The 16,381-nt window shown below is 36.7% G+C and overlaps 1 protein-coding gene across 7 annotated transcripts in view; it reads right to left on the minus strand.

Moving 5' to 3' along the window:
* Window positions 1–16,381, minus strand: part of Klhl13 (kelch like family member 13) — a 163,027-nt gene that overhangs the window by 17,567 nt on the left and 129,079 nt on the right. For all 7 annotated transcript variants that reach the window (XM_050121937.1, XM_050121933.1, XM_050121934.1 and 4 more), the window contains 2 exons: window positions 1,647–1,779; window positions 818–1,014 (listed from right to left, as the gene is read on the minus strand). In XM_050121937.1, coding sequence (XP_049977894.1) covers window positions 818–1,014; window positions 1,647–1,779 — 330 coding nt within the window. The remainder of the gene's footprint in view (window positions 1–817; window positions 1,015–1,646; window positions 1,780–16,381) is intronic.

Raw genomic sequence — 16,381 nt, forward strand, 5'->3', positions numbered from 1 at the left:
TGTCCCCAAATTTAGTGTTTTAAGGAAGATTTCTTGTTAAAAATTTCTAAAAGGCCTAAGAGCAATTTACCAATACTAAGGTGACATTAGTTAAAACCAATTATAGGAAAATATATTATCTCTCAAATAATGAATTAGAAAATAAATAAAATTGTATTATCAGTATAATTTTAATGACAAAAGCAGGCTCCAGGAACTGGAGAAATCTTGTCATGTCTGTGTAAGCCAGGAAATGTTTAAGTTTCCTTGACTAAAATAAAATATCTGTAGGATCACAGTGACTGTTAAGTTACTAGTTAAGTTATTAGTTGATTAGAAAAAAAGCTAACCACTACACAGTGTGATATGTTCTAAGGAGTCAAGATTCACATCTTTGCGAAAGTTAGCACTTAACTGCTAGTTCTTAAGATCAAGAATCAAAGAAAAAAATGTAAAGCTAGTATCAATAGAATTCTAGAAGCTCAGATTATTTTCCAATTTAATTCTATAAAAGACTACTGTGTAAAAGTAAGTCAAATGTTATATAAAATCACTGAAATGAATAAACCAAAATTAAAGTATACAAAATTATAAAACAAATTATATTTTCAAATGTATTAGTATTACACATCATTTGACCATATGGAAGTCTTCTCTTAAGTAATTCTACTTTGCAAAATTCACCTGTTTTGTTTTCCATTTACTCCCATACCACATGTTACATGACAGCTTCTTCTTCTCACAAGTTTCACGTGTCTATAGAATTGACTTTAGGAGCCCTTCTCGAACTCTCTATGAGCATCTACCACAGGAAAAAGAAGATTTGAAAACGTCTTACCCCTGATATGAGGAACACTTTACAGAAGTCCAAAACTGGTAGAATCTGAAGAAAGCTGGCAGCTTCCAGTGTGTCTTGAAGGGTGTCCATGTTGAGAGATAGTTTCGCAGTATAGATGAAGTCAATAATTTTCCTTAGACCCACTTTGCTCACGCCATGAAGCTTGATGCACATTAATTCTTGTTCTTTCATTCCACCTTAAATGAAAAGACAGTCAGTTCAGTGAAGGTGGGTCTCCAGTCAAACTCACTTCTATTGCTAAGACCGTCAATTCAATGAAGGTGGGTCGCAGGTCAAACTCACATCTATTGTTAAGACAGTCAATTCAATGAAGGTGGGTAACCCAAGTCAAACTCACTTCTCTTGCTAAATAGATGCAGTAAAATCAAGGGAAAGTCTTACTCCAAGTACGCATCCATGCCACAGTTGGGTATTTGCACGTTTTCACAGTTCAAAGAGCACTTGAAGAAAATTCTGTCTATACTGATGGAGATCATATATAATACAAGTCCTTTAAAATGGTCTCCTATCACTTCCTGTCACTTTTGATGAATTAAAGGCCACATTATAGGAGCACAGAGTCTCTGATATTAAAGAAAGAAAGGCTATCAAGTGCAAGGGATGGTACAAAACACACTTCAATTTCCCTTGCCAGAGCAGCAGCAAACAACCACACAGACTGGTGAAGATTTTTTTTTTGAAAATATTTTTTTTAATGACACAGAGCTAAATGCGGGATTTGAGGTTAGAAATAATAACAATAAAATAATTAGACAAGGCTTTCTTCTGATGTCTTAAAGTGAATGCAGGGTGTCAAAAGGCAACCTACCTGTGAACATAGCTTTGAAGTAGTCACTTGCAGATGCCATCATGACTCTGTGCACAGGGTAGGCATCATCAGTATCACCTGGCATCAGGGTCACGTCACAAAGCAGTCCATCAAGGCGAAGCTGGTCAAAGCCCTATAACAAGCACATAAATTGAGTTAGGAATCAAGGGGGAAAGGAACATCACAATCCCTGTGTGCTAAGCTTCGGTTTGCATGCTCATAGGGCCAGTGTATTTGGAAAACAGAGGCAAAGGAGTGCTCAGAAAGAATAAAAACTGCTTTGTTGATGTGTGTATGCATTTCACAGACGAAAAATAGAATATTAAGGCTAATTTACATTAAGAACAAAGAAGGGAAATATGTGAATTTATCTATTTCCCCTGCTCGAAGAAAAAAAAAGATCATTTATACTTGTTTTCCCCATATGTAAAATAAAGCCCTTCCCATAATTACATAGATAGTACTGCAACAGGACTTTAAGAGAATCTTTTGCATTTTGATGGCTTTTCTCTCCTTGAGACATACAGGAGAGGGTATCTATCTATCTGTATCAAGTGCAAGACGGGAGTTCATTCTATCACCTGAATTCTTTACCCTCTTTGAGAATTAATGCTTTAGCTTTAAATATTCCAATATTCAGCTTATTGCTGCTGCTGTTTGGCCAATTATCTTTCAAGTCAGAGATTTAATTATCTTTGATAAAAAAGCAGTGTAAGGAGTCCCAACAGGAGGCTTAATTGTCTCCAAGGGCTTAAAGGATTAGCAGAGGATGAACAGGCTAGCCCCTGCAGGGGAGAGGAGAGACAAGTCCCAGTGAGAAAAGTACCTGTTGATTAACTCCTTCTTCTGAACCTCAAACAAGGAGTTCAGGCTTGTCTACTGTTAGGAGAATGAAATGCTTCGAAGAGTACAAGGGGCAGATGGAACAATGTATGTTTACCACACAGCATGTTTTACAAGACCAATTATATAATTTGCTTTATTAAAATGGAAAAAGGTCACAGCAAGTTTCTAAAGGGGAAATATACAGAATTTAATAACCAGGCAAAAAGGAAGAATTTGGCAAGACTCAATCTGTAGTTTCATAGAAACGTTCATTTATAGAACAAATCAGGGGTGGTAGAAACTAACACAGATCACTTTCTAAGATTATAATAAACACAATAAGAGCCAATATAAAGGATTATGCTGTTCCCTTTGTATTTTAACGATCGTAAAACATAAAATAAAGTCATGTTTCACAGATTTAAGAAGCGAAAGGTATAATTTACTAAGAATGCAATTCTGAAAAGATTCTACACATAACTATAATACAAACCACAATCTAAACTCCCCATCATAATTTTAAGATTGCTTTTAAAAGTAAATATGTGGTTTAGTAGAACTAAAATGGCAACGAGATTATCTGATCCAACTACTGTCCCTCTAGGGAGAAAAAAATAGTTACACATTATACACATACTTTAGGACAGGGTTGTGTATTATATTTGTGCATCTCCGCCAATGAATGGCATGGATTGTTCATAATTATGAAACTGCTCATAAATGCCCTCCTTCCTTTGAAAACACAAATACTCCACACCCTAGCTCTGTAATTCATCCCTTGCCTCTCTTAGTCAGAAAAGCAGATGTAAATGAGGAACAATGTATCTAGCCAAAGCAATGTCAACTTGGAGTGTTCTCAATACTTAAGACTGTTCCTCTTACTCATGTAAGGTGTAAAAAGCTCAGTAAGTTTATGGGAGGTACTTTTAAAATTATGTAAGTATGCATAAGTACTGAATGAGCACACTTCAGTAGGGGTAAGACTGTCTATCATCTGAGATAAGGAGATGCCCTTGGCTAGCACTGTTCAGGCCCAGAACTTTTGAATTGAATTGAGTGCTTTGGCATATACTTTGTAATAAGTGTTCAAGTTAGGATATTCACAAAACTCCATTTCACTCAGAAGCTGTCAATTTAGTACTTTAAAGTCATGTCATCATGGTGGGGAAAACATTAGCCTTTTGTCATATTAATTAGGAACTAGAAGCTTAGCGTCTCCCAAGAAGGAAACGGAATGTGCTGACAGTGCTTGCTTCTCAAAGAGTGTAAAGGTTGAACGTGAGAGTAAAAATGGAATTAAGCCCAGTGTTTAGGAAGAAAGGGTTGGATCCAATGGCTTAGCTTGTTTCCCCTTTCATCCACAAATAAACTTGAGGTTAAAAATTATAGATATATACTTTTTTAAAAGTCAAAACCCATACGGAAAAAGGCAGGTTACTGGCACATGTCTACATAGCAATGAATAGCCTTGTATCTCAATGTGCAAAGACAAACTTCATTCTCAGAGGTTGTATACTATCTCATGTGGCGACAGCACAGCAATTACAATTGATGCACTGAAGAACTTCCTGTGGACAGATGGCTCATTCCTTCACATATGGACAGTTTGGCTCAGCTCAGCAAAGGGATCAAGAGATTTTATCCTTATCACGAAGTAAATCATTTTGGATCTATTTACACTATCATGGAAAAAGTCAGCCCTTTCTCAGTAATTTGGTGTCATGAGGGAGATTTGAATCTGCCAACAATATATCTACTTTTTGTTCTCATTCTCACACTTATTTTTTTATTTGAGAATTTCATATGCAAGGTCCGTATTTACATCTTGTTTACCCATGCCTCCTGTTTTCCTCCCATCGACTCTCTCCGAAATTACTGATCTCTTCTTCACAACCCCCCCCACACCCTATTGAGTCCATTTCAGAGCAGTTTTTGTGTTTAGGGCTGTACCACTTGGGAGTGGATAATTTATCAGAGGGCTTGTCCTTGGAGAAGACTCATTCTCTCTCCCAACAGCCACTGATGGTTTGTAGTTCTTCATCTAGTGGTGTGGCCTTGAGAGAATTCCCCATCTACACTGGAATGTCAGCTGATGTCATTACGCAGGTCATGTTTAGGCAACCATATTGTTGAGATTCCATGGTTGCAGTTTCATGTCCTATATAGGAGACACTATTTTAAAGCAGACTTTCCAGTTGGTTTTCCAGCTCTTACAATCTCCCCACCTTCTCTTCTGTGATTTCCCCTGAGCCTTTGGCTTAGGGGTTGCCCTTGTAGACGTGTCAAATACGGGTTGGCATCTTACAGTCTCCTCTTACCACTTGACCAGTTTTCTCACCAACTTTTCCTCCACTCAACTTTAGAAATCATCTTAGAGATCCTGCACAAAGTGTGTTCTTTCTTTATAAAATTAATCTTCTCCCACAACTTTGTACTCCTTTTCTATAATTTCTATGAACTTATGTTGCCCACCGCTCTCCACATACAGAGTTCTGTTTTATGGACCGTGCTTAGCTTCTAATTAACTTTAAGCATGTCCTTAAAACTGCTCCCATTTATTTAATTTCACCTTTCAGTGTTAGCAGCTATCTTATTTCTCTACTACTTCATTTCTTCTGGGCCTTGGTTCTGATGTAAGAAGAACTTGTTTGTTCTCAGGACCTGAATATTTACTCTCTTCCCCCTTCTATAACTCCCCCTACATCTTTTTTTCTATTTCTTCTATATTCTTTAGGAACAAAAAGCCACTAAAAGGTTTTTATCTTCTTGAAATTAACCAATGAATCAATGTTTCAAATATTACAAAGAGGCACATATATAAATACCCTAAAAGACCGACACAAATTAACTCAACCTAACAATCTTCAAAATTATTGTATAAGAAGAAAAAATAAGTTGATGTTATAAAATTCTAATATAGAAAAAGCAAAAATAAATTACTTTAAAAGCTGGCTGGAGAGCATTAGCATCCAAATGAAATATAATACCATCATGCAGAAAACAACTCTGAGCCGGGTAGTGGTGTCGCACACCTTTAATCCCAGCACTCAGGAGGCAGAGACAGGCGGATCTCTGTGAGTTCGAGACCAGCCTGGTCTACAAGAGCTAGTTCCAGGACAGGCTCCAAAGCTACAGAGAAACCCTGTCTCAAAAAACCAAAAAATAAAAAAGTAACTGCGATATATGGTATGGTATTAAAAATAATGAGACAAGTAAATATTTCCACCAACCTCTGCATTGGAAAGAATTTAGTAGTAGTATATTATAACTAATGTGATGACTATAATTTTGCAAAAACAATGAACAGGAACAGGACACTCATCTTGACAAGAACAATTAAAAAAATACCAACAGAAAAAAAGGTTTTTAAAAACAAGGGTGGAAGCTTTTAAGTATTGAAGAAGAAAGATTAAGTCATGGGTTTAATTATTAAGTAGACAGCACGTATTTGATCAAAATAATATGAGCTTTGTTTTTATGTAACTGCTCTTCATTTGATTCAGAGGAAAAAGATATATAGACTGGACATGAAATTTACATTAATATGAAAAACTGTTATCATTATGTATCCCGGCTTGTACTTTCAAAACATCTAATAGCTCCCTATCATTGTGCTGTATCATAACTCCTACTTTTCAAAGACTTCTCAAATCTAACCCAACTATACACCCTTAAGTTTTATGACCCTGTGTACTGTAACCCATCATATCAGGTTATCCAACCCAGACTTTTTCACATTGATGTCCTCCCACCTCCAAAGCATAATCCAAACTTGACCTCCTTTATAAGGCTATTACCAGTAAAATCTCCCTAAAACAATTAGGCAATTTTGCTCTGTGTCTCATGATTTAACATTTAAATATAGCTAATAAAATTTTGTTCCTAGAAAAGGTAAATAAAACAGATTTTTTTCTTCATTCTACCACCTGAAATACCTTAAAAACAAGACAAAACAAACGAAAAAATATGGTTTTTAAGACCAAAAGAGCAGCATTTGTGAAAGATAAGAAAAAATTAGATGAAGTCATAATTGTCACAATACACAGTGTAGAAAGAGGTACAATGGGAACCCAGGCAAAATTCAGTTTGAAAAGACCAAGACAATTAAGTTTATAGGACAAGATACCAGGGAGATATGTTTGGACAGATGCCTTCTCATGCACTCCTTCCCCCACCCCACCTGCCAGCAGACCAAGGTTAACAAAACTTGGCTGTCATGCTTTTTGCAAATAGCCACCTAGCATAGGATGAATGCATGATAGCCCATGTGGTACGTGCTCACTTTTTATTTCTCTATATCTGGATCAAGACATGGGTGTGGTTTTGGTATGTATATAGCACAGCAGGGATTGAAGCCTCAGCTTTTAGATCAAGAAGAGAGCCCTGGTGAGTGGAAAGTATTGGGAAGATGGTCAACGTGCAGTATAGCCAAGAAACACCACAGAGTCATACTGTGAAACGCTGTTCAACAATTAAAAGGGGGCAAACTAAACATAAACGGCAAAGTGAATGGATCTAAAAGACTGGACTATGTAAAAGAAACTAATCTCAATATCTTATAGGTTACATGATACTTTGGAGTTTTTTTTTTTTTTTCAAAATAACAGAAACAATGTGACCGAAAATAGATTGTAGTTCCCAAGATTTAGGAGAAGGTTATACCAAAGGTAATAAGAAGTAAGTTGGAGTCACGTAATAATTTCATTTCATAATTATGATGATTAAGTGAAATGACATATTTGCAATGCACATACTTGGATTATATCCAAGGAAAAATCACTTTCACTGCATGTTCCAATTTATAAAATAAGAAGTAAGAAGATGGTAAAATATACTGAGTTGACAAAAACTAAAATACAGCTGGCATAAACATAGTGTCAGACAAAACAGATTTAAGAGCAGGGACTATTAGCAGGGATAATGTGGGTCATTTTGTGACACAGGCATCAATTGAATGAGAATATAAAATAATTTTTTTCTATTCTAAAAGCAGAGTTGCATAATACATGAGTCAAAACTTGAGTTTTGTGACTAAAAATCTCCATGTTGGGGTGCAGTGTCAGGTACGAATTCCTGGATTTTATACATGCTATCTATAGCATTCCTGAATTTTATACATGCTATCTATAGCCTTCTTGAATTTTATACATGCTATCTACAGCATTGTTATTTGGTTTGTTAGTTTTTCTCTTTACTGTTTTTTTTTTCTGTGAAAGTGTGTCATGGAGCCTAGGTCTCCAACTACTTATGTGAGTGATGTTGGCCTTGAACTCATAATTCTCTAGCCTTTATTTCCTGTGTGATAGTATACAGGTATATAGTACCTTATCCAGCCCCAGGCATTACCTTAACACTCAAACCAGACAAATGTAACTAAAGAAATATAACATTAAAATCCATCAAGACATGCTCATCATGCTGGTACATGACTGTAATCCTAATATTCATACCCAGGAAGTTGAGGTCAGAGAATTGTGAGTTTGAGGTAAGCTTGAACTACACAGAGAGACAATGACTCATAAACAAAGAATAAAAACAAATTCATTAAGATCATAAAATATACAAATAAGTCATAACATGCCAAATTTAACAACATAAACAGCAGTATAGTATGACCAATCTCTCCAAGTAAAAGTAGCCTTAGAAATGAAAATCTAATTTTTAAAAAAGTTGTCATATTAATAGACTTGGAAAGAAAGATCGTCTTAACAGTTATAAGAAAGCATGGGGAAAGCCCAATATCGAGTTGGGATTAAGGAATAAAACAAATACTAAAATCTTAATGAATAATTTCTTAGAAAATTGGGAATCAATTTATCTCAAGATCCAGTAATACCACACTTGAGCATATACCCAAAGGATGCTCAATTATACTACAAAGACATTTGCTCAATTATGTTCATAGCAGCATTATACGTAATAGAATCTGGAAACAACCTAGATGACCCAAGCCTAAGAATGGATTAAAAAATGTGGTACATTTATACAACAGAGTATCATTCAGTGGTTAAAAAAAAACATCATGAAACTTGCAGGAAAATGAATGAAACTAGAAAAAAATCATCCTGGAGTGAGGTAACTCAGACTCAGAAAGACAAACATGGTATGTACTCACTCCTAAGTGGATATTAGATGTAAAGCAAAGGATAACCAGGCTATAATCCACAGCCCCAGAAAAGCTAGGTATCAAGAAGGACCCTAAGAGGGACATGCATAGATGACCCTAGGAAAGGGAAATAGATAAATAGACATGAGGGAATGAGATGGTTGAGTTGGAGAAGGGGTAGATAGAGAAAGCAATAAAAGAAGCATCTTGATAGAGGTAGCTATTATAGGATTAGGGAGAAACCTGGTGCTAGGGAAATTCCCAGGAACACACAAGGATAGCCCCAAATAAGACTACTAGCAATAGTGGAGAGGGTGCCTGCACTGGCTTTCTCCTGTAATCTGATTGGTCACTACCCTAATTGTCAGCACTGTACCTTCATCCAGTAACTTATGGAAGCAGATGCAAAGATCTACAGTCAAACCCTGGGCCAAGCTCTACTGGGTCCGACTGATGAGGGAGGAGGGATTATATGAGCAATGGTGGGGGGGTCAAGATCATTATGGGGAAACCCACAGAGACAGCTGACCCAAGTTAGTGGGAGCTCACTGACTCTGGACTGACAGCTGGGGAGCTTGCACATGACCTAACTAGGCCCTCTGAATATGAGTGACAGTTGTGGGATTTGGTCTTTTGTGGGGCCCCTGGCAGTGGAACCAGGATCTATCCAGTGCATGATTGGTATTTCTGGAGCCTATTCCCTATGGTGGGATATCTTGCTCAGCCTTGATGAAGGGGTGAAGAACTTGGTCCTGCCTGAACTAGATATGCCAAGCTTAGTTTACTCCTCATGGGAGGCATTACCCTCTCTGAGGAGTAGATGGGGGATGGAGAAAATGGGTAGGCCAGGGGAAGGGAGGAAAGGGGGAATTGTGGTTGATAGGTAAAAAGAATACAAAATTTAAAGTAAAAAAGAATTGAACAAGGAAAAAAATTATAAACAAAAAAACCCATCTGAGAAGTCCCATAACGTCATAGCTAACAACAGCTTTCCTTTAAAATCAAAAAGACACAGTATGTACATGCTACAAACTTCTACTCAACATTTTTCTCCGGATCCGCCAGTGCAATAAGTCATGGAAAGAAATAATCAAGTGGAAGCACCCACATGTGGCTCAGAACTTTCTGTAATTCCAGCTCTGACACCTGCTTCTCACCTCCTCAGACACCTGGCAAGTACATAGTGCACATACATACATACATGCATGCAGGCAAAACATGGTTTTTTTTTTCTATCCACTGTATTATTTATTTATGCTTAGGCATTTTACACCATTGGCATGTCTTTTTCTTTTTTTTAAATATGTTTATACATAAAATAAATCTAAAAACTAAAGAAAATACTTGAGGGTGAAGAAACCCTATCACAAAAAAATGAAAAAAAAAGAAAAGGAAAGGAAGAAAAGAGAAAAAGAAAAGGAAGGGTTGGATAATAACACAACTGAAAGGGAATGTCTTAGACACAGCTTCAAGATATTTATCAATTAGAAGCATAAGAATGGTTCATTGTACTCTACCCTGGAGAACTAAGAAGTGCTTCCCCCAGGAAAGATACTGAATGAGTTCTTTCTATTCTAGTTGGCAGGAAGGAACAGAAAATAAATAAAAAGTATGATTTTGATAGAATCTTAATTTGTAATATCTTAATTAGATAGTAATCTAAATTACTAGAGCTATTTCATAACATGTAACTTTTCATTATGTTTATATTAACTTTTTTTGATAAAGGGTCTCTCTATGCAACCCTAGAACTTGCTCTGTAGACCAGGCTGGTCTCAAACACAGAGATCCACCTGACTCTTGAGTGCTGGGATCAAAGGTGTTCAGTGACAAACTGGGCTCATCAACACCTTTTTAAAACTGTTCCTTTTATAATTATAAAGTTTTGAAATGAGATAAAGGTCGTCAACATCCCAAGACCAACAACCCAAACATCAACTTTAGCATTAACATGCCATGAAGCTAAACCAGTAGAAAACAAGACACATTAATTTACCTAAGCTTTCAAACAACCTACTTTTAAACATTCTATTAGCTAGGTAATAACTGAAGGTTATAAAATTATACCTTACAGAGACTTTAGCACTAAAATTAGGCACAGAAAATAAATAGCCAAAATGGAGAAAAACATGGAAAGATCAGAGTGACAGGCACTGGTTATTAAGATGGGAAAGTGTCAATTACCAGTCTTAATGGAAGAACAGAAAGGTTAAGTTTCCATGAGTTTAAATAAGTATAGCCAATATCTAAGAAATGGTGTATAAGGTTTATATTCCATGACAACTTGCATGTATAGCTACCACTTGGAGCCTGCTACCCTAGTTATGGTCTCCTTGTCCTAAACAATGGGGCTACCAATGAAATGCCAATTTATATTTAAGCCTCTTTGCTTTTGGCTTATTTACTTTTTTTTTTGGCAAATATAGAGAAGAACAGGCAAAGAAGGAAATAATCTGTGTAATGTTACTATTTCTATCAATAATATTATTCATGTAAATTGTAAGCTTCTATTGAGATATTTTTACAATTATGGCTAATGGGCAGTTAATATTTATAGAGCTTATATTTTAAAAGGTAAAACTGTTTAGAACAAAATTAGAATATAAATGCACAGGCAGAGTCAGAAAACCTGGGTCAAGTCCTAGTAAGTGTCATCTAAGTGGTTATATGAATTTTTGCAGGCCTCCTAACTTCTGAGATAGTCAGTCCCTATATATATGGTGGATATAACAATTCTTGCCATCTCTGTCTCATGACATGTTTTCAAGTATCAATGAAGGAAGATTATATGTAAATGCATCATATACTGACATCTATATTCATTCAATTCCATAAATAATCTCCACAAAAATAGCAAAAGGCATTGGGTGGTTCCTTTATGCCAAGTATTAGGCTAAGCTCTTCACATGCATTAACTCTTTTAATGGTACTTACAATATTAAAAAATTAAAGCTGGATATTTATGGAGAATACTCTCATACCCCAGCACTAGATAAAGGGCATACAGAATGAACATGCTTAGATTGCAGGTCTGGAGAATCTTTCTAAGAGTGAGCATTCATTAAGGGCTGAATTATGTGGATATAATAGAATGTAAAAACCACTTTAGGAATAAAATATCTTACATGGGAGAAATCTATCAATGATTGGTAAGCTACAGTTATGTAAGAATGAATACGGTTCTGATATGCTATTGTCTAGAGGAGTGCATCTAGATATCAAGCATGTATCACAAAGTTTGAAAAGTAGAAGAAAGGATCTTAAAACTTTTTATCATAAAGAAATGGTAGCTATTTGAGGGGACAAGTATATTTAGCTTTATTTAAACATTATACAACCTACCATGTACCAAAACATCACGACAATCATTAATACATTTACCTTGATGTGTTATGTGTCAGGTAAATATAAATTTGACAAATATCTGCCCAATAGAGAAACAATATGTTACCAAAAGGGATCATTTAAGGTGAGTCATTATGAAAAAATGGGAGACAGATAAAGAAAAGAAAGGGCGTTCCAGGAGAGGAAAGAGGTATAAGAACAATGATACGTGAAAGAATGGTGTAACTTTTCAAGATGATGAAAGTCATGTACGCATTTTCTTTGACCCTCTTTTCTACTAACTCGGCTAAGCTAATGCCAAGCAAAGGGGTATGTGGCTGAATGGACAAATGATTAGAAATGAACATAACAGAACAATGAAAGAACATAAAACTGAAGGTATTTTGAGAAATGCCAGCCAACTAATTATGAAATAAGGATTTGTATCTACATTATATAAGAGAACACTTATTATTGAATATTGGAAAGATAAATGGCCCAATTAAAAACTGGGTCAAAATTCTAAATAGACATTTTGCCAAAGATGGCATACAAATGACCATAAGCAAAAATGAAAATCTGTTCAACATAATTAAAAATTGGAGAAAAGCAAATAAAAAACATAAGTAGAGCTTCATACCTCCTTGGATGACCATGTTAAAAAAACACTAAACAATTGTCAAGGAGCATGTACTATGTGCTTTCTTTGACTGTATTACATGTCAAACAGCACGTGCTACATATATTCTTTACTATAAAGAAACCAGCACTGCCCACAATTCAGTGTAAGTATAAGCTAGTGCAGCTAAATTAGCACACACCCCGGCAACTCTTCAAAAGACTGAGGATACAATTACCACAGGACCAAGCAACTCTGCTCCTAAACTCATACCAAAAAGAAATAAAAATATTTGAAAATGTATAATCCTATCAGCATTGCCCATAAGCTGAAAGCTGGAAGTCACCAGGTACCCATCAATGAACAAATAGGTGAACAAAATACATCCATGCAAAATACATCCATGCAATGGGAATACTGTCTGGTCATAGAAAGGAAGTATGCTGCATGCTATAACACAGATGAGCCTTGAAAACTTTATAAGTAACGACACTAGTCACAAAGGCCATTATATTTGATAACTTAGTGTGTGTGAAATGACTAGACAGAGCTATGGAGTTAGAGAATTAATGCCTACCTAGGGATAAGGAGGGGGCTGTCAGCAGAGGGGGAGTACCTGCTAGCAGATACAGGTTTTCTTATTTTGAGATGATAATCTTCCAGGAATAATGATAGCTGCAAAATCCTATGAAGAGTCTAAAGCCCACTTACACACTTTAACTAGGTGAATTATACGGTGTATGAATTGCATCTCAATAAAAGCTCTTATTTAAAAATTAAATGTACCTGAAGGCATATGATACCGAGAATTATCATCAAAAGACTGCATAGTAAAAGAGAGGCATTGTCAACCTGGGATAATAAGGAAAAATCAAAGAACCGAAGGCTCTATGAGAAGCAAGCACAGATACAGTAGCAGTCAAGGAAAGGGGGGGCAATGAAATTAGCCTCCACTTTGAACAATCACTCCTTAAGTTAATGTTGGGTAATCTTCTTACTTCGCACATGTAATTTGTACTGCTAACTCCATCATGGATTCTCCTGGGATCTGTCTAAGGCTCTAGGAATCCAAGCTGATTACGTATCAAATGTCTTTCTAGGCACTGTGACAGCCTAATTTGTTGCAGCCTATTTAATAAAGATGACTAATCTCCTAGAGTCACTCAGGCCAACCAGATGGATACTTTATTTGGTGTACCCATCACTTCTGATCAGCTACATTCTTCCCCTGACAACCTCTCTGCTTAGCTTGGGTGAGAGGAAAAGAACCATTTGTCACACACCTTACTTTTCCATCAACTGTGACATTTAATCTTCATATCTTTCACCTAGATTACAAATAAGGAAAGTGGTCCAGAGAGGATAAGTGACTTTCTCAAAGTCACATCACTACCCAGTGTACTATAATGGGAACTCTAGTTTGGGCTGAATTGTAAGGACCAAGATATTCTCACTACACTTAGGAAATGGGTAATCATTCAGGGTGAGACTCCCTAAAACAGTTGGTTGCTCCCCATGGATCATTCCCCTTGGCGGTACTTTTGATGCCTGTTCAAGCCGGTTTTGTGTTGTTGCTAATTTTAACACAACGATACCATTTATATATTAAACACTTCTCTGGCTTATTCCCTTGACAACCATGCATCCAAAATTAGAAAAAGGTTCTCCCTGTTAGTGATTGGTTAAAAAAAAATCTGTTTGTGGAAATATAACTTTTTACAAATAATATTTTTATGAATTCTTTGAGAATTCCACAGAATGTATGTTGATCACCTGCAACCCTCTCCAAACTATCCCCACCTCTCTACCCTCCTGACTTCGCTTTTCCTTTCTTGTCTCTTCTTTTGCTTTTGTTCCCTTTTAACTCGTCAACTTCAATTTGCATTTGCATTGCCCTGGCGAGAAGCCTGCCCTGGAGTGCGGCTGACTTACCCAAGGGTCCCTCTCTTCCAGCAGCGATCAAATGCTAATAGCATCTCAGCTAGGGGTGAGACGTGGTGCTGAGCCCCACCCCCACCCACCCCCATACTGGGATATTGTCTTTCTTGAGTTTGCACAAGTCTTGGGCACACTGTCACAACTGCTGTAAATTCACGTGCGCATCTGTCCTACTGTGTCTGGAAAACACTACTTCTTCATAGTCATCCACCACACCTGCCTCTGGCTTTTACACTCGGCCCGCCCACATCTTTCAGGATAATCCTTGAAACTCTGGTGGAGGGGTGTTACATAGATTTCCAATTTAGGTCTGAAGAGTGTTTAGTCCCCTTTTAGGTGCACATTGACCAGTTGTTAATCTCTGTGCTAATCGCCAACACTACATAAAGTAGCTTTTTTGGTAAGGATTGAGAGATACACTAATCTATGGGTATAGCAATAGGCGATTAGAAGTTGTTTTAGCACAAAATTTAGCAGAATAATAGTCAATTTAGCAGAATTTATTCAATTTAGAAGAATAATAGTAGCATGTCTCTGTGTATCCCTGACTCTTTTGGAACTCACTCTGTAGACCAGCTGGTCTCGAATTTAGACATCCACCTGCCTCTGCCTTCTGAATGCTGGGATTAAAGGCAGTTTATGAACAGTTAAATAATATTCCATTGTGCAAATGCACATTTTTTGTTGTGCATTCCATTTCCTGGCAATTATGAATAGTGCATTAATGAACATTGATGAGCAAGCATCCCTATAGTAAGAATACCCAAGAAGAATAGCTGGATTATATGGTATATTGTCTTGCAGCTTCTTGGGTAATCTCTATACTGTTTCTACAGTGGCTGAGCCAGTCTGTAATCCCGCCAGCATCTGGTGCCATTTGTTTTCCTGATCTTGGCCATTTTAACTGGGTTAAGATGAAATCTCAAAGTAGTTTTAATTTGCATTTCACTTATGACTAAAGATATCAAGCATTTGAAAATGTTCCTCGGACATTTGTGTTTATCTTTTGAGAATTTTGTTTAGGGGGCTGAGACAGAACTGACTGCTAAATTCAAAGTCAGCTTAGACTACAGAGTGAGCTTCAGACCATCCTCGGCTACAGAACAAGACCTTGTCTGAAAGCAAATAAACAAACGAAAAAGTAGGATAGATCTGTGTATTGAGTGCAAGGCGTATACAATTAAATGACAAAAAGATAATGGGAAAACATTTAAGCTACTTTAAATGTTTCCTTGCTGTAACAATGATTTATAATGTATTTATCATCTCATCTATTCATCCATGGAGAAAAGAATCCATGGTTGTTAGTGGAAGAAGATTCTAGTCTGAATACCATGGTGAAACTGTACAGTTGACCCTCAGTATGCTGTGTGGGTCCCTTATCTGAAAATTCAACAACCTGGGATGAAATGTATAGTTAAGTCTACCCTAGTAGGGCTGCATATATACTGAACATGGCATTTCGGTACTTTCAATCTTGTCATCCGTCCCGAAGCAGTACCTATTTATATAGTGTTTGTAGTGTATTAAGTCAATAATCTAGAGACGCTTTTAAGTATACAGAAGATATATTTAGGTCATAGGGAAACATTATGCTACTTTTCATAAAGAACATGAGAAGATTTTGGTCCCTGGGATGAGTTCTGGAACCAATTTCCTGTGGTGAGTGAAGATTGCATATATACTCTCTGGAGTAGAGCATCACCTCGGGACTTGCTAGAAATGGGGATTATTAGGACACCCCATTTTTTTGATTCAGTATCCCTAAGTTGGGAGTCAGTGCTCAGTGTTTTAACAAGTCCTTCTGATGATCCTAACACACACTAAAATTTGAGAATTACAGCTATGAACTACAGTAGTGATCACTGTTCAGCTTAACGCTGTAAAATAGCAGGTTCACAAGCACAGTATGGATGCCTCTGG

Source organism: Alexandromys fortis, unplaced genomic scaffold, assembly GCF_014885135.2.
Source record: "Alexandromys fortis isolate MF-2015 unplaced genomic scaffold, M_Fortis_MF-2015_v1.1 scaffold_189, whole genome shotgun sequence".
Taxonomy (NCBI): Eukaryota; Metazoa; Chordata; class Mammalia; order Rodentia; family Cricetidae; genus Alexandromys; species Alexandromys fortis.